Source organism: Lissotriton vulgaris, chromosome 2_1 (assembly GCF_964263255.1).
Source record: "Lissotriton vulgaris chromosome 2_1, aLisVul1.2, whole genome shotgun sequence".
Lineage (NCBI taxonomy): Eukaryota > Metazoa > Chordata > Amphibia > Caudata > Salamandridae > Lissotriton > Lissotriton vulgaris.
In genome coordinates this window covers 675,199,423-675,221,319 of record NC_141687.1, presented here as the reverse complement: position 1 = coordinate 675,221,319, position 21,897 = coordinate 675,199,423, and the positions used below count along the sequence as shown (strand labels likewise).

The 21,897-nt window shown below is 43.9% G+C and overlaps 1 protein-coding gene across 5 annotated transcripts in view; it reads right to left on the bottom strand.

Annotated features, from left to right (window-relative positions):
• The window catches only part of KIAA1549L (KIAA1549 like), a 674,355-nt gene that overhangs the window by 467,988 nt on the left and 184,470 nt on the right, over window positions 1-21,897 (bottom strand). For all 5 annotated transcript variants that reach the window (XM_086955871.1, XM_086955872.1, XM_086955873.1 and 2 more), the window contains one exon: window positions 749-879. In XM_086955871.1, the coding sequence (XP_086811997.1) occupies window positions 749-879 (131 nt within the window). The remainder of the gene's footprint in view (window positions 1-748; window positions 880-21,897) is intronic.

Here is a 21,897-nt window from a genome sequence, read left to right as displayed (position 1 = left end):
AGCGCAAGCGCTGCCTAGGCCAGACCTATAAATGGGCATCTGACAGTCTCAGCATGTTGAAAGGCTGTCCAAATGATTAGTGGGCCCAGGCAGAAAGATCAAAGACGTTTCCCAGTGACAGGCAAGATCAAAGGCATTGCCCAACTCTCACAGGCTGCTTAGCATTGCCAGTGTGTTCTTAGGGGAGGAGGGGTGAGTGCAAAAGAGCTTGAAAACTTTGTTCAGGAATCCTTTTGCAAGGGAAATAATGTGTCTGGTGAAAGGCCTGGTTTTGCTCCCAGAGTTTGCTAAGCACAGCTAACTAACATCCATATCCCGCATCCCAGGTTGAAGGCTATGCACTGCATCCAAAATACTGGGAATACCAAGGGGTTTAATGGCTTTAATGGTGGTGTGACATGTGGTATCATTAGTCATGTCAGCGATTATGCAACTTCTCATGTCATCTGTGGCATTATGTGTGAGATTATGAGCTTTCCGTTGGGGAAGTGACCGTTGTGTAGCTCCCTACAACTGGTGAATATCAGTAGCTTTTATGTTTTGAATGGTAACCATAACAATCCTTAAAATTGAGATCCTTGGGGGACATTTCACATTATTTTGAAACATAAGTAAACAACCATAACATGTCTTTAATAATTTCCTTCAATATTTTATATGAGTTTCTGTTTATCTGTTTCAATAGATTAAAATAAAATAAAAAATAACAGTTCAACAAAACACAACAAATATGTCAGATAATACTTACAATTAAAGTTTTGTTAATTTGAACCTGGACAGTGTTTTGGAGTGCTTTTCCCAAAGCTTCCTTAAGTCCATTTGAAATATTGTTCATCATATTCACATTGTCCGTCATCAGCTTTGGAGTCACAACTAAAACTACAGAACAAGAAAAAAACTTAACAGGGGAATCTATGTGTGATTCATTGGTTAATTGCCATCACAGGAGCAGTTGTTCATAATTTCTTGGCCACTGACAATGCGTGAATAAGTAATGGTAAGGAAAGTTAAACAACAGTATCGCAAAACACAGATTAGTTTAACACAAAGTATATACTGTATTATACTGAGCTTTGATAAAGTCTTCTTTCTGATTTAAAAAAATAATAATAAAGTTCTTTGAGGAACATTCTTTTCTGAAATACATACTCTGCAACCACTCCAACCGTACAAAACGTCACACCTTTCTTTCATTGCTTGATCAAATAGACATGGAAATTTCTATCACGAAGAAATGGACATCCCACAATATTGGTACCTAGGCTAAAAAGCAGCAACAACAGACTGAATGTGCAGTTCCAATGAAGGAAGTATTAATTCCTCAAAGTACTGGAGATGACAGTGAATTATTTTTTGTTTTAACCCTTAGGTTAATGCAAGCAAAGCAGTTTCATTGTGCACACATATCTTTCCAGCAGAATCCCAAAAAATCCAGCATCTGGAGAGCAGAATTTTAAGTGATAAACATAACTGTCTTAAGTACTTTTTGGTAGATTTTAGTGAATTATTAATATATTTCTGCCTATTTTGTAGTTTAACATTGAAAAATCCAAAAGAGAGCTTTGAAATCCCCAAATCACACACCTAACTAATGTTAGGGTATTTAGTGATAGTTAATCCTGACCATGTCCAATTGATCTTCTATTGATCTCCTATTGAAAGTATTTTGTGTACCCACCTACAGCTGAGTCTTCACGCACTGAACTCACCGTAAAATTCTGTTCTCAAAAAAACACTCGTATACAACATGCCCACAGTTAGTTGTGGTCTTTGGATCAATAAGGTGATTGACTAAAGCAAACATTTAGAAATTGACGCAAGCTAGTCTTTTGGAATCTGTAAGAAATTGGGTTAATGGTTAAATGGGGTGAAACCCTTCTCAAAAAGCAACCACAATTCTTCTCAGGGTGAAGTCACAAGCAAACCAAAATTAACAGGAGCTCAGCCCATGGGTAGTTTGACACAGAGCAGTTAGCCTTAACTCAGAGGCAATGTGTAAAGTATTTGCGCAAGACTTCAAACAGTAAACACACCATAAAAGGGTCAACCACTGTCCTGAAAAAGAGTTGGTGTCTGAGGTTATATTTATACCTCGTGCTCTTCCTCTGGAAGGTGGGAGAAGCTTCTAGAAATTGTCTTTGAAGTCCCCAGGCACCCTGGCTTTCATGCCACGGCTTGAGACTAACTGCAGGGAGTATGCAGCCCTTTGTGTGGAGGCAAGACACAGCCTATTCAAGTGTTATTAGGGCTGGGCACCGCTTCGCCCTCCCATCATGCCATCCCATCATACCAGGGATGGCCCAGTCAGGCACACCTAAGTTCGCTATTTTGTGTGCGGCAGTCTAAGAGGAATACACAAAGCCCAACTGTCCGCTACACTCAGTCATGTGACCCAGAGACAGGTTACAGGCACAAAATGTCTAAGGCCGGAAAATGGCATACCCTGCTAACTTAGGGTGAACAAAGCGATACCAAAGGGGATGATGGACGGAGCGTTTGAGCAAATCAAACACTCACCCCCAGTCAACTGATCTGGGTTTAATCCATTATCATTCTTTAGCTCACTCCACCACCCCAGTTCAGACATGGCCATATGCAAATCAGTCTGACCCTGTGCCTCATGGGAACAGTCCAGCCCGAACTGCCAAGCCATGTCTTCCCTGGACCGGAAATATGCATCCTGGGACTGATTTCTGGCTAATCAGCCGTCATCAGCCAGGCTAGCTTGAATCCAGTGGCAAAGTGAGCAAGGGACCCACGTCTGGGCATACCCTGCTAACTTAGGGTGAACAAAGCGATACCAAAGGGGATGATGGGCGGAGCATTTGAGCAAATCGAACACTCACCCCCAGTTAACTGATCTGGGTTTAATCCATCACCATTCTTTAGCTGACTCCACCACCCCAGTACAGACATGGCATATGCAAAATAGTCTGACCCTGTGCCTCATGGGAACAGTCCAGCCCGAACTGCCAAGCCATGTCTTCCCTGGACCGGAAACAACTACTTTTTAAATACACTGCACCCTGGTCTGCCAAGGGCATACCATAGGGATGACTTAAATGTATTAAAAAGGAAGATTTGATGTTATTTTCAAGTGCTCCCATGTATTTGCTTGGTCGTAGCAAGCCTTGATCCGCAGCGGATCAAGATAAACCCCAAAGATGAAGCATGCCTCCAAGGGGTAACCCTGGTGGGTGAGGGTTTTGTAGGAAGAACTATGTTTTTCTAATGTTTCCATCGCAGTGGAGAATTTGCAATTCCTAGCTCTTCCCCCTGTACAATATATAACAGCATGTAATAACATATTCTATGGTGAGTACAATAAAAAGAAAAACATAGTGAGGTTGAAAAATATGTAGATCAATATAGCAGAAGGCAGTTCAACATATACAAAATATGGAAAAGATCAATAGCATTTTATATGTTATAAAGAAAGAAGAGGAAGATCGAGGAAAGCAGAGAAAAGGGGAGAAGGAAAATATTCTTAGCCTACTCAAGAGGGGAGTCAAACTGTAATTGTAAAACTTCAAATAGATCGCTCAACAGTCCTAAAAGAAATAAGTAACATCAAGGAGGTTTAAACGTTGTAGTTGCATCATTGATATTTACATGTTGTTGAGATAGAAATGAGGAAAATAATAATGAAACAGATCTTTTTTAAGTTTAATGTTTAGTGGAATATATACATGCTGTATCTAATCGATGAGTATGACATAATATTTTCCACCATCTTATAAAGGTAACATTGCTAGTACCTTTCCAACTAGATGAAATAATTTGTAATGCAATAGCAATCAGTAAATCAACACATTTTCCTACAATGACATTGTTGTGCCGAATTTCAGAGGAACCTATTAGAAAAATAATATTTCTTATCAAATGGAAATGTAACAAAACATATATCCGTAATCGTGTCCCAAATTTGTAACAACGATAAGTACACCTACGGACCTTCAAAAAGCATATGAAAAATGTCACTATTCTCCATCTTACATGACCATCATTTAGCTTCATTAGAAGTTTTTGACTTAAAAAGTGAAATAGGGCGGAGAAACAATATATTTTAACAGTACAAGATTTGAGTAGCACTTGCAGAGCAAGATGTGGAATGAATAGTCCATATCCTTTTCCATATGTGTAGTGAAAAGATGTTTTGAAAAATAGTTTACCATTGTAACTCAACCTTTGTTTTGATCTATCAGCGGGAAGCGCATAGAGGTGTTTGAATACATAAGACGCTCGCACTGCACTGAAGTAAGTGAATAGATGCAGTACCTTGGTGGGGTTGATCAAGAGATTGCGATGAGGAGAAAGAATGTGTCAGTATATCTTTAAGTTGCTCATACTTGATACCATTAGTTGAGGATGAATTTTAAGTATTTTGAATTTCGAAAAAAGAAATAAACCCCTCATCTAAGAAAAGTTGATTTATTGTAATGATACAATTTTGTACCCATTCTTTCCAAAAAAAAAATTCTATTCTTCAATGTAATATTTTTAGTATGCCAAATGGGGAGGAGCTCTGTTTATATATGAGTTTGAATGAAGGGACTTGACAAAGGAAACAGAATAAGTAATGGTGGCTGGCAAGAATGTTATTATGTATTGCTCTAAACTGTGTCAAATAGTATGTACTGGGGAACAATTCTCATAGATATATTTCCAGATCTATTTGAGGTTAAGGGTGAATGACATTTGAAGAAATTTGGAAAGTTAACTCCACCCAGGAACTTAGGATTTTGAAGTTTATTAAAAGATGTACGTCCTCTTTTGTTATTCCATGAAAACTTTACTACCATACTGTTGTATAGATTACAAACAATTCTGAGGAGGGTCCACTGAGAGCATAGATAGATGGAAATTGATTGATAAAATTGATAGGGACCATTTTTCAGATAAGGTGAGCAATTTATGTTTTACTATAGCCATGTTAATAGAAACTATGTCCCGAATTGAGTTAGAGTAGTGGACGCTTAAGCATTAGATGTGCCCAGCATTCCATTTAAAGCTAGAAGTCTGAAACATGTATTTAATTCTATGTGTGTTAAGGGGTAAAACTTCCAATTTATCAATATTAAGGGCCTAATTACGAAGTTGGTTGGAAAGCCTCCAACTGCTGGTTGGAGGCTATCCGACGACATGGTAGGTTTAAACTCTGACTGTCGCATTAGGATGATGGCTGTCAGAGTTTAAACTGGCAGGGAAATCCGGCTTGGTTCCAACTGCTTCAAGGAGCCCGTCGGGCAGTCTGAACTTTACCATAATCCCTTAAGGACGGCGGTCCGCCGTCTGTATTATGATGTTGGTTTCAGGCAGCCAATCCTTGTCCGCTTTTCCGACATGCATTGGCAGTCAAAAAACAACTTTGGAGGCCCCTAGCATGGCTCCCTTTCTTCCTGGCCCACCGCATTTGGGCCTTAAGTGCCCCCCTCAACATCACTGCACCGTGTGTCAGGTGGCAGGGAGGTTTCAGCCCGCTGCACAAGCTCCTATTAAAAAATGGAATTTTGCGACCGCATAATAATAATAATAATACACATTTGTAAAGCACGAGCAAGAACCCATAAGGGTCTCTAGGCGCTGGGGGCCGTCAGGAAGATTAAGCAAGCTATTGCCCATAGTCACATGCTGCTGGGCTAATTTGCCGCTGGCACCGGGGATCGAACTGTGATCCCCAGATTCCAACGTCAGTCACCTTGGCCGCTGTGCCACACCTCTCCCCAATCATGTGCGATTGCATCCTAATGGGCTTGTCGGAACCGCTGACCTAGGGTCGGAGGTTCCTTCCCGGAAACGGTGTGGTCAGAGGCAACTTCGACCGACATTGTAATTAAGCCCTAAGTTTGTATCCAGAGATGACTGAATATTCTGTCCGTAAGTGAAAGTATTCAGGGATTGTATGAACTGGATCAGATACAAATAATATAATATCATCCGCTTATGCAGTAAATTGAACTTCAATGTCCTTATTTTTATACTCTGAAAAGAATATAGATCAACGCATCTTTTCAAAGAAGAGTTCTAGAGCTAAAATAATTAATAAATGGGTAAAAGGGTAACCTTGCTGACTACCTCTATGTACTTGTAAATATAAAGATGGCAATCCATTGATGAAAATCGAGGCATTAGGAGAGTAGTACAGCAAACTAATATATTGTACAATTTGGTGACCAAAATTGTGCAATTTCAGAGGTCTAAACATATAATTCCAATGAAGACGATCAAAAGCCTTTTCTGCATTGAGTGTAAATGCTGCAATAGGATTAGTGAACCATGATGAGAGTGTATGATTTTAAAAATTTTTAGAATTATTTGTATTAGATCTAAATTTAACAAAACCTAATTGGTCAATGCCATTTATTTCAGGAATAATGTGGTTACGGTGCAAAGCTAAACTTTTTGTGAAGAACTTAAAGTCAGTATTAATTAAAGGAATGGATCTGTAGTTTTCACACTGAGACATATCCTTACCCGTCTTAGGGATCAGACAGAACATAGCTTCTGAAAAGCTGCTATTTACCCTGTTTATTGAGGGGAAGTGTTGAAATAATAACAGCAGTTGTGGAATCAACAATGGGGTAGAACTGCAAATGGAATCCAACCAAAAAACATCTGGACCCACAGCTTTGTTTTTGGGTACATTCTGTATGGCTGCCTTAATCTCAGAAATGGAAAGGTCCGTCCCCATTGAAGAAAGATCAACTGAGCTATTTTAGTGTTTGGGAATAGAATAGACGAATTCATCTAAAGCCTCTTTTGATAGAGAATGTTCTTTGGTGAATCATTTGGTGTAGTAATCCAAAACAAATTAAAAATTCCCTAATATTTATGATGCCTATTACCTAGTTTATCATGAACCATAGTAATGTTAGATTTATGCTTTCTGATTTTAAGACAACTAGCCAAAGGTTTGTTTGCCTTATTACGACCACCATAACATTTATTCAATTACTCAATTGTAATAAAGTCCCACAAGCTCCTGTAGGGTATATACTGTTAAACTCACATTTGGCCTTTGTCAAATGAATCAAAGTAGATTTGTGGAAAATATTGTTGTTTAAGTTCTTTGATATGTTGCAACAAAGCAGAAGATTCCTTAAAAAAGTTTCTTTTTTATTGCTACATAGTCGATAATAAAGTCTCTGGCAGTTGCTTTGAAGGCATTCCAGACAACGCTCATGTCTTTATCATCAATTAGATTGGTATAAAAAAATTCTGTGGCAAATTGATCAAATCTCTCCCGAATGTACGATGACTTAACAAGGCATTATTAAATCTCCATCTATTAGGATGGGCGGTGCTGATGGAGATGTGACATACACATACATTGCTGCAGCAGCTCTCTCCCATGCTAAGCCATGCAGAGTAACATACAATGTGTTTGGATGCTATCTCTTTCCCATTGTGTTGTTCGTGTGACACCAGTGTCTGCATGAGGCCTTATCACTAGAGGCGCGCTGTATAGTTGCAGACTCACTGGTCAGCATGGAACTGATGATGGATAGGATGCAACAGGAACCTGCTGTCAAGACGCACACGGAGGAGCAGGTACGGACTGAGGTGTGTGAAATCAAGTTAAGAAGTACGGCTACTTAATTAGTGAAACCCCTGCATACACCAGTGCTAAGCTGAGATTAAGATCAAAGCATCTACCAGCCTGTCCTGTGAGCTCATTGGTTAGACAGTAGTGCCTCTTGCAGGCTGCTCACTGACTGAAAAACAAGGAGGTTTAAGACAAACCTGGCAAACTATCCCTTCTGTAGCATTGAACAAATCACTTCTTGTATCATGGAATATAAAACAATTCTTCCCAAGTGTCCCAAATACCCTCTGGAACCATCCTCTGCTGCCATCCTAGGCTCTCAATCAACCTATTGCCAAAGACGACACCCATGTTGGGTGCACAAGAACTCTTCGTGCTTGTCCTCTTCTCAGCATTGTCACACAGCTCTATAATGTGCACACAACCATCTCTCACTTATGTCACTGGGTTCTCAGGCACAAATCAATTACACCAAAAGCAGTCTCAACACCCGAAAGCAAAATGTTGCAATCACTTGCTCTCTGTTAGTAAGTATGCTGTGAGATGCAGATGCAGCAAGAAGAATTTCCTGATGCTGAAATAATTAGGCCCCCTATCAGTGATGCAGTAATGACCTTGTTGTGATTTCTTGAGCTGCGACTGACTCTAACCTTGGGTGAGAAGTCAGCACGGTGCCACCATAATGACATAAAATCATGTGCACATGTTACTTTTTTTGTATTTTGGACTTATCTGTATATTCATACATTTTAAAATCCTTATTGGAAAATACTTTGTAATCGCTATACATATGGTCATGTTTTCCATTTAACAGAACCGATACAACAGAGTTAGTTTCACAAAGGCTGGTCTAAAAATCTGGAGCAGAAATCGAATACAATTAAATTAGGTATCAGATTAAATTTCTCCCAATGTTGTTTGTTCTGCAATTAGCATAGTGTGACAATGTCACAAAATCCAATTTTTGGTAGCTTAATAATTCTAAATTTCAAGAGCGCAGATTAAATGATATCAATAAAATAGTTTACTTCATTAACTTTTTCATTATAAACCGAGATTGACTATCTCAGAATATTTTTTACAGATTAATTGATTTTATTTACTATCAATCTGATCAAAATGCTTGTTTTGCTTCGTTAAAAAATTGAATAGCAGGTTTATTGTTTAATACATTTTAAAATCTTTCTTTGGACTGCTAAAAATGATCTAAACTTAGTTTTTGTGTTACAAGTCCCCTTTTGGATTAATAAATCAAAAGCCAGTGTTTAACCGATCTTCTTTTATGGCCTATTAAATCTGGTGCAAATGTATGGCCCATAGCAATGCCCATACACCCTTGCCAGAGTGGCCATGGTCGAAGGAGAGCACTTGAGGTACTGAGGGGGTCATTATGATGGTGGTGAACCCGCCACCGGCAGCCTGCCGGTGGCGGATTCACGCCAATCACAAATCACTTTTTCGCCTGCCAGATGACGATGACGGGCGGTGTGCATGGTGGACAGAAAGTTCGTCCGCCACGGGTCCGACTCAGGCAATCATTATGATTGCCTGGTGGATCCACCCCGCATCTACAAAATGTTGGCGGTGCCTGGTGGGCACCGCCCGACAGATTATGATGCTGCATCCCTGTCAGCCTGTCAATGGTGGTTCTACCACCATTGACAGGCTGGCAGGGATGTACTTTGGGGGCCCGTTACGGGCCCGCTTGTGGAGGGGAATGTTGGATTTGCACTTGGGGGGCCTATGGTGCCCCCCTACAATTCCCTGCACCAGGCAGCAGGCACCACGTGATGCCTGCCTCGTAGTGCAGGGTTATGTAAAGTGTGCATCTTTAACATTGCGGCAGGAGCTTTAGCTACCAGCACCCGCTGCAATGTTAAAGATAGTTGATGGGCGTGGCCAGGCAAGATGGCCAGGTGAATGTAATTCACCTCTGCTCTGGGTCCGCAAGCTGTTTATAGGGCTTACCTTAGGCAATTTCATCGCTAAACGGGAGCGGAGGTCGAGTTGACTCATGCGGTGAGGACGGTACCGGTGTAGGAAGGCGAGCGGTGCCTGAATTATGGCTTCCTCCAAACTTATAGCGAGAGGAGCAGAGCGAGCATCCCACAAAATGGTGGCGGCGCCCGTGATCACCGCTGTTGTATGCTGTAGCAGCCGCTGTTTCTTTTAATCGTGAGGCAATCCTCCCCCGATAAGCAGGAATAGCAGAGGGGAGCAGCGGGAGGAATCGGTAATGCAGAGAGAGCAAGAGGTGGAGTGACTGCTCCCGCCTGAAGCCTTGTGACCGTGGCCATCAATAGTCTTGTTCTGCCAGTATGAGCAGCCCCCTTACAATGAAGAGGTCAGCCTTGGGGGCAGAACATGCCTAAAGGAAGTGTGGGTGCCTCGGGCTGAGATTTGTACCGGAGGAGACCGAATAGGAAGTGTCTGACTTCAATATGGCGCCCAAGCAAGATTTGCTCGACCTTAAAATTGCACACACTGAATAGAAAAGCAGCATGCCGGATTAAGACTAACTTCCCCGCAGGGAATCTTCACACAGGACTGCTCAGACTTATTGGCTAGCAGCAGGCGGGAGCTTTGATCTCTCCACCCCCAACTAAAAGAATGGGTACCAACTTTGGATTTTGCAAGGGCTAAACCTAGTCCTCAGTATTGGGGAGGGGCACAAGATTACCCTTTTTGAAGGAGTAGGAGCACCCCCGGGAAGTGGTGGAGCGACACGCCGGAGGGAGCAGCGCTGGTGAGGTGACACGAATAAGAGGTGCAGGCTACTCCATCCGCGGAGGGAAGAAGTGAAGGGGCAGCACCTACGCCCCTGCTAAGTTGTCCAGCTATTTCACTACTTCAGAGAAGAAAATGGCAAAGGATCGAGCTGACGATGCTGCAGCCAGGGCTCTCACCCAGGAAGATCGAATTGCTTCCCTCCGGGATGTCAAAGCGGAGCTCCGCGCAGAGATTAAAGTGGATATCAAAATCAAATCCTTCATAGATCAACTGAAAGCTGAACTCTCATAATGGATGGTAACGCTCCAGCAGGACCTGGATTCTGTGGGCACACAAGTGCTGGACATCGAGGTGCAAGCTCAAGACCTAGATAAAAGAATGTCGGACTCCCAGGAGAAAATACAGGAGCTTCACATGCAGTTACAGTCCACGCTACTAAAGACCGATGACCTGGAAAACAGAGCATGAAGAGACAACATCAGGATTAAGGACCTGGAGGACGGGGTAGTGGGACCATAACTGGAAGCATTTCTGGAGGGTCTCTTCGCCAAAATCCTGGGGGCGAACCAAATGAAGATAAAATCGAGCTGGCGTATCGAGTGGGACCCCAGCCTGGTGGAGACTGCCACCGCACGTGCAACATTCTGGTGAATCTCCACTCATTCAAAGTGAAGGAGGCCATCCTACAGGTGGCCCAGAAAAAGGCTGAGATCTCATTCAAGGGCTTTTGCTGTACCATCTATCAGGACTTGGCACCCTCGACTCTTCTTCGGCGGCAGCAATTTTGACCTCTCACCACGAAGCTAAGAGCAGACAAAATTAAATACAGATGAACTTACCCTTTTGGCTTGGCTTTCGAGTTCAATAATAAAATGAAGCATGTCACTGAGCTTGAGGAAGGTCTGAGACTTGTGGGGCTCCCTCTTGGGTCAGAGGACCACACGGGAGGCCCTGCCACTGGGAAAGGAAGCAACAAACCTTCGCAGTGGAACGTGAGTTCGAAGGGCCGTCACTCTAAGGACTAGAATTATCCAACCTGGATCTGTCATGAATCACAAGCTCTAAAGGTTGGAGTGCACACCCAGGGATCATTGGGTAGCAACACTATCGTTTTTGTCCTTTCTGCAAGCACCTACACTCAAACTTAGCAATTCTAAAAGATGCTTTGGCGATTGATAACTGGTTTTGAGAAACAGCTGGGACCCCGGACCTGGTCTGGACACCCTACTCCATGAACCCTATCTTCCAAGACTCTGTAGCTGAGGGAACACCAGCTTCCCAGCGCAGGTTTTGTGTAGTTAGTTATGTTAACCGTTGGGGAAGGGGGGGTTATGGAGTATGGACTCTGGTCTCTTAGAGTCATTGGTCACACATCATCACTGACTTAAAAAGCTTTTTAGAAATTTGAAGAAGCTATGTTTATTCCCTTAGTAAAATTTGAAGGGATGGTGAATTTGTGGCTTCAGGTCTAATTAACGCGGGTGGGGGTTAAGTTGGGACTATGCCGATTGCAATAGCTTCATGGAATGTAAAGGGCCTAAATTCACCCCTCATATGCCAAAACATTTGGAAATATCTCTTGGATCACTCCTTTGAGGTGGTGGCCCTACAGGAAACACACCTAAAGCAGAAGGAGGAACTACAATTGTGCCACAAAAATTATGCTTTAATCTACAGATCCTCAGCGGCTACGAAACACTGGGGGGATGCTTTACTTTTTCACAATTCTTCGAAATTTCAACCTTAATCCATAAAGTCAGACAAGGAGGGGAGGATTATCATGGTAAAGGGTTTTTTGAGGGGAAAGCTGTGTACATTCATATCTGCATACGCACCTAATGCAGGTCAGCAGGCGTTCTTGTCTTCCCTGCTCAATATGCTGGAGGGGTTTGCAGAGGGTCCAACAATACTGATGGAGGACTTCAACCTCACGAGGCATGCAGATTTAGATAGCACCCACCCACACAGAGCGCCCAAGGGCAGATTCCCCAAGTCAGTAAAACACTCCAGACACGCTATGGGCTTACTAGATGCAAGTTCATTCTGTTACCAAAGATTACAAATTTCTTTCTCATGTCTATCAAACATGCTCGAGATTATATTATATTTTTATAAGCCAGGGGTTTCTGGGTCCTTTCAGAAGGCAAAAAACTTGCAGATCTCTATCTCTGATCACAGCTTAGTCGTGATTAGTTTAAATTGGGAAAAGGACCCTCCAAGATGTCAAGGTGGTACTTTCCAGTTTCCCAGACAAGGGAAAACTGATGTGGGAGGAACTGCGAAGGGCTATCTCAACATTCTTTCATATAAACCAACCACAGGATACTTCTTGCCTGAATAATTGGGACTCCTTTAAGGTGGTCATAAGGGGGAAGTGTATGGAGCTTAACTAAGTTCTAAACAAACAGAGAGCTGAGGAGAGAGAAGCTCTGGAGGCAGAATTGGAGGCAGCTGAGAAGGAACACAAACAGAGCCCTTCCCGCCCGTTGCAGTGCAAACTGAAGGCCTGAGGGGGAAGGTGAAAGCCATCTATGCTAATAGAGTGGAGTTTACCCTTTTGCACATACCCCATATCTCCTACGCATATGGCAACAAGATAGGTTCCCATCTCGCATGACAATTACGGGTAAAGAGGGGAAAAAGAATACATAGGGAGAATATTGGATCCCAGGGGAACCCTAATGAATGCTGATGTGGACAAGGCTAAAGTTTTTGGGCACTTCTACATAGAGCTGTGCACTAGAGAGCAGTGGCGTAACGAACCATGAGGGGGCCCCACTGCAGGGTACGTGAAGGGGCCCCCTCCGGACTCAATCTCGAGCTCCCCAGCAAAATTGCGGTTCTGACGGGGCCCCCTGGAGGGTGAGAGCCCCCCCCCCCGCACCGCGGGAGCTGCAGGGGCCTGTGTTATGCCCCTGCTAGAGAGTATCTCAATGAAGAGACACAGAACTTACAATCGCTTAAGCTTCCACAGGTTCCCCAGACTTGCAATGAAAATCTTAATACCTCCATCACAGATGAGAAGGTGGGAAAGGCGCTAAATCTCCATGCCCCATCCGGCCTTACAGCCACCGTTTACCAAACATTCGCACCAGACAGCACCTCACAGCTTACAAAAGTATTCAATGCAATGGCAGAAATCTTGGTTAACTCACAATCTATGGTGGAAGCCGTCATTTCGGTCATCCACAAACCTGGAAAAAATCCCCCAAACTGCACCTCATATAGGACCATAGGGCTCCTAAATCTGGACGCCAAATCATACTCTTCGATTTTGGTGGCGAGACTGAAAGACTTGTTGCCAAGTTTAGTCCACCCTGACCAATCTGGCTTTATAAAGGGCAGACAGACTCACAACATCCGTAGGACCCTGCATTTGATTGTGAAAGCATCCAAGTTCAGGATGCCAGCGGTTGAGGTGGGTCTGGATGAAGAGACGGCATTTGACTGGGTGGACTGGACGATTCTCTTTCTCACGCTAGAACACTTTGGGTTCAACAAGCCATTCATAGATATGGTTAGGGATAACTACACACTTCCCCGCTTCAGAGTTCAGGTCAATGGGATTAGCTCAGCTCTCTTCTCTCTAGAGAGGGGGACAAGCCAGGTCTACCCTCTCTCACCTTTACTTTTTGCTCTGAGAATAGAACCTTTGGAGCTCTGAGTCAGAGTGGCAGCAGATATCGGGGGTAGTCTCTTTGGAGGCGAGGAGCATAAGCTATCGCTCTTCGCTGACAACGTGTTGTTATCCCTCACTTCCCTTCCACAATCACTACAAGCATTACAAAGGGAACTGCGGGAATTCAAGGCAGTGTTGGGTTTTTACATTTATTTTTCGTAGTCATTTATTCTGAATCTCACACTCTCAGATTGCGAAACAACCAGGCTTTGGGAGCTCACCTCGCTGTGATAGGCCATGCATTCGTTGAGCTACCTGGGCATCCATTTAACTCCAAGATTGGAAGGCTTGTTTAAGGCCAATTATCCCCCACTATTGCTTTAAATCCAACAGGACCTCAAACGTTGGTAGCCGCTCTTTATATCATGGTTGGGGCGCATCCACGCTATAAAAATGGCTGTACTACCCAAACTGTTATAAATGTTCCAGGCCCTACTAATAGACCTAGAGAGGGGATTGTTGGCCAGGTTGCGCACTCTCACTATTCATTTTATCTGGCAAAACTGAAGCGCTCAGCTTCCCTTCCACACTCTGGGTCGTTCAAGAAGCGAGGGAGGAGTGACACTCCCAGACTTGGAGCTATATTTTAAAGCTGCTCAGTTAAGAATCCTGACTGAATGGTCCAAAAGAGAATCCGAAAAACATTGGTTACACATGGATAGGGCAATAGTGGGTAAGACGATCTGGGATGTGATATGGAAGCCTGATCTAATTTACCCTCTCCCTTCCTCATCCCTCTGACCCTTTCGAGATAATGTCTTCAGCGCCGGGACACCTCCGTCGGAGGTAGCTGAGCGCTCTACAAACTACTAAATAAATAAATAAATAAATAAGAAAGACAGACCGCTGAACACATATCTTAGCACCCCCACACGCACTACACTCAAGGTTTGGGATAAGGTTTCCAGGGGTCGAGATTGGTTCTCTTTCCCATCGCCATACACCCCGATCCATTTCAATCCGGCATTCCCCACAGCGCTCCACGAGGGTCCATTTGACGCATGGAAGGAGGGTGGTTGCCTGATGCTCTCCGACCTATTTGATAACTATGATATTCTAACGTTTGATAGGTGTCAGAGGGATTTCAATGTTCCACCAAGTGAGCACTTCCATTACCTTCAACTTAAACATTGGGTATTACAACCACAGGTCCGGAAAGCCACCACGCGAGAGTAGGAGCCAATAGAGAAATTTGTTCTGAGGGGAGTGATTTCCTTTCTATACAATCCTCTTCTCACTACCACACATGCACCAAAACCCCGATACATGCAGGCATGGGACCAGTGGGCAGGGAGAGAGATCTCAGAAGCGGAGTGGAAGCAACTGTGGAGGGACATGACCAAAGATAACCACTCATTATAGCTAACTGAAGCACACTATAAGATTCTCGTCGATTGGTACTTATATATGACCAAACTCAAAAAGATCTTCCAAGAGACTTTAGATTTGTGCTGGAGGGGATGCGGCCTCTTAGGAGATTTTGGTCATATATGGTGGGATTGCCCTACGATACGTCCTTTTTGGTAGGAAACCCTATCGCATATAAAGGATATGCTGGGATACCCTATTCCAACAACCATGGAGGGTGCCCTGCTGGGCTTGATAGGATCAGAACTAGAGCACCAAATCAAAGCTGATAGAGCCATTATGGGGGCTTGCTTAGGAGCAGCCAAGATATCGATTGCAGCGGCCGGGAAAAAAAGGCAGCACCGGTGCTTTCACAGTGGCATTCCCATCATCTCAGAAGATTTTGATCATGAAAAGGATGGCGGATATTTTTAGGGATAAATATAAAAACTTCAAATATAGATGGGGCAAGCTTATCGCCTACCTGACAAATGGCCTTCCCTTAGCAGTCTTCCCACCTACACTACGTGATATGCACCTGTTTCAATTTTAGTTGAGAAATGAGGGAACACTTGGCTGGACCAGCTAATCACCGGTAAAACGCAAAAAGATGATGGACACATATATTTGACCTAGAGACCAACACTTGCGTACTCTATTATTCTTTATCTACTTGTTTTCTGTTGGGGGAGGGCAGGGAGGGATGGGTGGGGGACATATTGTTTGGGATTGTTTGATAAACTTGTTTTGTAATACAGGATGAGGGGGCATATATAAAAAGAGGTGGGCTGATACCCTCACTGCTAGAAACTGTAATTTCATTAGATGCAGTGTTTTAAATGGAAAAAAATAAGTGCAGGTACTCACCAAAAGGAGCGGTGGGCTGGGGGTTGGAGTGGAGCTTTGCATGCTGGAATTTTCAGAAACCCTTACTTATAATGAGAAAGGAGAACTACAAGTCCCAGCTTGCAAAAGCATTACCAGCTAAAATCTATAACTGTCTGAAAGTCTACAGCATTCCATGGAGTTGCCTGTCATATTTGGGTTTAACCTGGTTTCCCATACAAAACAAGTGGTTTAAATGCACCAAACCAAAAAAAATTGTGTTGCCTTTAAAGAGTGTTTTTTTGTTTGAGGGTAATCGTAAAATTGGTTGCAAGGGCAGGAATTTACATTCTATTAAAAATGCTTAATTTTAATTGCTGATGAACTAACATTTACAGTCATTTAAAACAATGACATGCTAAAAAGCTGTACTGCCCTGAAGAATGCGCCCCCTTGTCCATTGGTTTTATAGTGGACTCTCAACTCCTACTGTGCAGGATCAAAGGGTAAACAAAACACCCTGCTGCCCCACGCTGCTGGAAGACTTGCAGAGAAGCAGGACAAGATTGCTGTGTCCTGGTGACAAGAGCTGCTGTTCTGGCACTCCTGTGCGAACTAAGCTCAGGATTGCAAAATCTGAGCTGGTCGTGTGAAAAGTGCTGCCAAGGCACGAAAAAATGAGGAGCACCACCTGTGTCTAGGCAAGGCCCCCATGAGTACCGGTACTCTCCTTGTCCTATGAGAAGTTCCGGTACTCAAGGGGGGAAAATTAAAACGTGCCAGTACTCCGTACCGGTGAGTACCCGCCCATTTAAAGCACTGATTAGATGGTCATGTAAGCAGGGGATTTGGTACTCTTTGCTTGCCAATGTGAATGTAGCCATCATGTGTTTGGTTAAAATGCTCAATAAAAAGAATTTTGAAAAAAAAAGATAGTAGATTCGACCGCCACGGTGGGGGTGGCATCGTAATACCCCCCAGTGGGACCACTGCCTTGTAGGCGGGCGTTCCCACTCCCTGACATGATGGCGGACGGACTTCAGTTTGTCCGCCATCGTAATCACCCCCTTAGTTACTCTCTTTCATAATATTCTGCTGCGCCCACCAAGGCATCATGCAGCTGCGCCAGTAGGGTTTGGCTTAATTTTCGGTGTTTAGGTCTCTTTCGCTAAAGAGTGCCTAGTGGGAGGGCAGGAGCTAGAAGGCGCAACGCAAAATGATGGGTCCCCATTGCAGAATGTGATGAGGAGCCCCAAATGTCCGTTATGTTGCAGATAATATTGGCTTTATGGGATATCTAACTCACAGATATCCCATATCTCAAACAGATGTCCTTAGGATGAAGGGGTCCCTTCTAAATAACTGGAGCCCCCTACGCCAAGGGGGCTGCAGGGGCCTTCTTTGTGACCCGGAGTGAGCTTTAGAAAACCACCTTAACATAATAAGTGCAACACTAGTATAATAGGAAGTGCGACATGAGGCTGGACGAACATGCACATGCCGCTGGCATGGTCCCTACAGTATTCACTTGTCTGTTTTTTTGACATATCTTGCTCTCAACAAGAGGGAATCCTAGGATGTGACTCAGGCGAGCCATGGTGTTCCATTTATGGTATTACAACAGAAGACTGCATCAGGTGCGATGGATTGAGCGCACCACACTTATCGCCTTGCTTTCTGGCAGCTTTGATGCAGTGCCAATTCACGCTGAACTCAGTAATCCCTCAGCATTGAGGCAAAATGCCGTCATCTAAGGCAACTGACACTTCACTTCCTGTAGGCTGTCCCGTGGGTTGATCCAAAATTTTACTGACCCTCAAAACACAATTGCTGTAGGAATTTGACACATTGCAAAACTCAAATTATGCCAACTGTGGGCTAATCCATGTCAATGACACTTTCAGCAAGCAACGGCTGAATGCGGCGGACTCAAAGTTCGTATATGTATGGTTTGATGTATAATTGCACTGTTATACCTGCTGCTCAGCCTGTGTGACTGGGTGTGTGGAATGTTGGTGTGAATATATTGTGAATGAAGGACGTCACAACATCATCACACCAACATTCCACACACCCACTCACACAGGCTGAGTGCACATAGAACATTCACTATTTACAAAACATCTGACAAACGAGCGAAAGACAATAGACCTAAAAAAATTAACAATTTGAGGTAGATGAGGGCTGGTCAGCTTATTGAATTTGAATGTGAGATGATGAATATATGGGGCCCATCCACTCTGATATGTTTCTATGTTATGCTCTGCAGAATGTTTTAGTTTTTCGATACCCAACAATTGGCAGGTCTTGTGAAGCCAGGAATTATAATGCAGAACTCTATCAAAGCCCCATAGGGCTTTCAGAGACTGTATTGGGTATGTTAGTGGATTGGGGAAACCTAGCATTAAATAGACTGGGCGTGTAAGATTTCTGTGTCGAAAGGTTTACCTATAATGTCTAAGACCTTCCCCCCATACTTGCCCAGCTTTGGACAATTCCATAACAGATGATCCAGTATCCCCACAACCTCACCAGCATTCCTTACAACATTCTGGGCACCTTTTCTGTAACCAGGCTGGAGTCAGGTACCAATCCATCACTATCTTGAGAGCAGTTCCTTTCTAGAAGCGCTGCGTACTGTTTATTGTGCACAATAGAACATGTCTTCCAATTATTTGTGCGAAAAAGTCTGCAGAAATCCGAATTCCCAATGTTTCTGGCCTAAAACCTTCTCTTGTGGGGGAAGGGGCTATGAGTTTGAAGTGCACACGATTTATTGGAGGACTAAGCATCCCATGTCGGATTTGGAGGTAGTAAATGCTGTCTGATTCCTGGAGTGAGCACTCATTTTTCAGTGAGCTAATGGTGAATGACCCCTTCTGCTTCAACCATGCCACAGATCATTTTACAGCCGGATTGTTGCCAATTTACAAATCAAAGGGTAACCAGGGAACCTTTCAGATAAATCCCAAGAGAGCTGGATCTCATTTATCTTGACAGGCAGTGAGGTGAGAGGATCTGTTAGTGCCCCAATCAAAGCATCATCATATAGGGGTGATGTTGTGTGCTTTGCCACCGAATCGCACCTCTATGGTAAGTGGGTTGTCCTGGACGTGCTGGGCTACCAGCTCCATAGAGAGCAAACAGGAGCGGTGATAGTGGGCACCCCATCCTTGTCCCTCTCCATATAGGGAAGGAGCCAAAGGAGATCTCGCTTCTCAGCTCTGGGGGAGCTTTATCCACACAGAATCCATTGGCAAGACTTGCGGCCAAAGTGTTTCAGGATATCAAATAAGTACTGTCAGTGAACCTTATTGAATGCCTTTTCTCTGTCAGTAGCAAGCTGCATCACCTCCCTTCGAGACCTCTTCCCATTATCGTTGATAAGCAGTAGTCGCTTAGTATTATTTCCACTTTGTCTGTTTGGTATAAAACCTGCCTGGTCTGAGTCTACCAAGGGGGGCATGTAAGGGTTCAGTCGAGCAGCAAGGATGCTAGTTAAGAGTTTAGCAATGATATTAATCAGTGAGATAGGTATGAGATAGGTGTGTATGAGCGACAGAGCTGTTTATTCTTCTCTGGCTTGGGGACTACCATTATGGACACTCTAGGAAGGATTGCCTTACTTTCCACAAAGGAATTAAAGAGCCTTATCATGACTGGGGCTAGAGTCTGCCAGAAAGTTTTATGTTAGAGTGGTGTCAAGCAGTCAGGGTCCAGAGACTTCATCCTAGCTATGGTGGGTATGCATGGCTTCATTAAAGTCTGATAGGTTTCTCTAGGTTTTCAGCTTGGCTCTGTGTTCACTTAGTCACATGGCTTCCTCCAAATGTGCGGCTATGCTGCTTTCGTTCAGGTCACGGGATGAGCAAAGAGTTTGTTAGAAGTCCCCAAATGTTTTCTCTATTTGCTCTTCTCCAGTGATTTGGCCCCCTATGAGTTTGGAATGATGCATATTCTATTACTAGTTTTTGGAGCACATCTTCTGCACTAGCATTTGAACATTTGATGCCCCAATATAGAATTTAGGTGGCATAAGGCACATGCAGCCCTATCTAAGTCCAATCTTTTGAGTTGGGCTCATACAGCATCTAGTTTACTCTACACCAGTGGTGGCTGGTAATTTGAGCAGATGGGGTTCAGAGGATAGGCCACGCATGCACACACATACATAATCACACTCACCCATCTTCATGCGCAGTCACATACTCCCATACATTCACCACCGTGCACATACACCCACCATTCCCAACCACATACACATGCACACTCATTAACATCACACCCACACTAATACACATACATTCATGCAAGCACACACATATAAAGCACATTTGTTTTAAAAAGAAAAGAAAAATGTACCTAGCCGCAGCTGTGAACTCAGGTGGCAGGAGGGAAGCCTCCGAGGTTCCTGGTGGGTTAGGAGTACTGCCTCCACTTATTGGTTGATGCTGGATCAGCCAATGAGAAGAGGCAGCAGAATTCTCTCACTCATCACAGAGTGGAATGGGGTCAGTGAAACTGCTGACCTCACTCCACTATTTGATGAGACATCACTGATGGCCACTTGACCTTGGTCACTTCAGGGCTTGAAACTAAAGTACCCAGATTGGAGTCAATCAGAGATGTGCCACCTTACCATGAGGCGGAGGACCTCAAAGCACTTTTCGGGTTCAAGGGGTCACGCTCACATGGCTGTGAAATCCTCAGCCCGGCAAAGTTCAGCTCAGGCAGCCAGGTTCCTGAGCATTTACCGCATGTGTAGCACCTGGCGGCCTGACCTGAACATGAAGAGTGTCTGCCAGCCTGACCTTTGATCCACCTGACATACATTCATAAAGTTTCTAAAAAGGTGGGGGATGGAGACACCCCACCCTTAAGAATGGGCCATGCGGTGCCTGTGCTAAACCCTGTGACCACAGTTCATTTACGGATGGCTTCCAATTTCTTCACAAGCCCCTCCAAGTCCTCCTATTTCACTCATAGAATCTGGATTTTGTTAGCCAACATACCAATCAGCTTTCCCTTGATCACTGTCTTTAATGGCTCCTAGAGTGTATCTATCACCCCTTCCCCAGAGTCATTGTATCTCAACAAGTGAGAGACAGCTACACTGACCTCCACAATATTATTTTGTTGTTGAATGATGCTGTCCTTCAACAGCCAGACTTCCAGACCTGCCTCACATAATCTACCCGAAGAACAATAGACAGTGGTCACAAATCTGACAGCACGTGGATTCTATGTGCTCTTCTCGAACCTCTGTTTGTAATGCTGGTGTACCCAAACAATTATCTATACACATGTAGTTTTTGTGGGCAGCTGAGAAGAAGGTATAATCTCTAAAATCGAGGTGCTGATGTCTCCAGAGGTCAGACTGTTCCAGACCGTTCTCTCTCAACCACGCTAAGTCCTTACAGGAAAGAGTCTCTGTCTGGCCAAAGCGTTGGCCTGATCTGTTGAGATCAATAATCATTGCCAGGTTGAGGCCACCTCTAACCAGGATTGCTGAGTCAGGCGTTTGCAAAATTTCAGAAAAGGCCTCATTTCGAAACCCTTCTTGGTTCTCATTGGGGGTGCAAACAGTTACTATTTTTAAACATTGCTCACCTTGTGAGGTAGTGTGGCTCACTGGTTAGAGGCGGCAGACCCGAGAGCAGAGGACGGCCCGGGACCAGGGTTCAATTCCCGGCGCGGCAGGTTTCTGGACCAAGGTCAGCGGACTCGATAATTCTCTTGCCTCGGTGCCCACTCTGATCAGCGATCACAC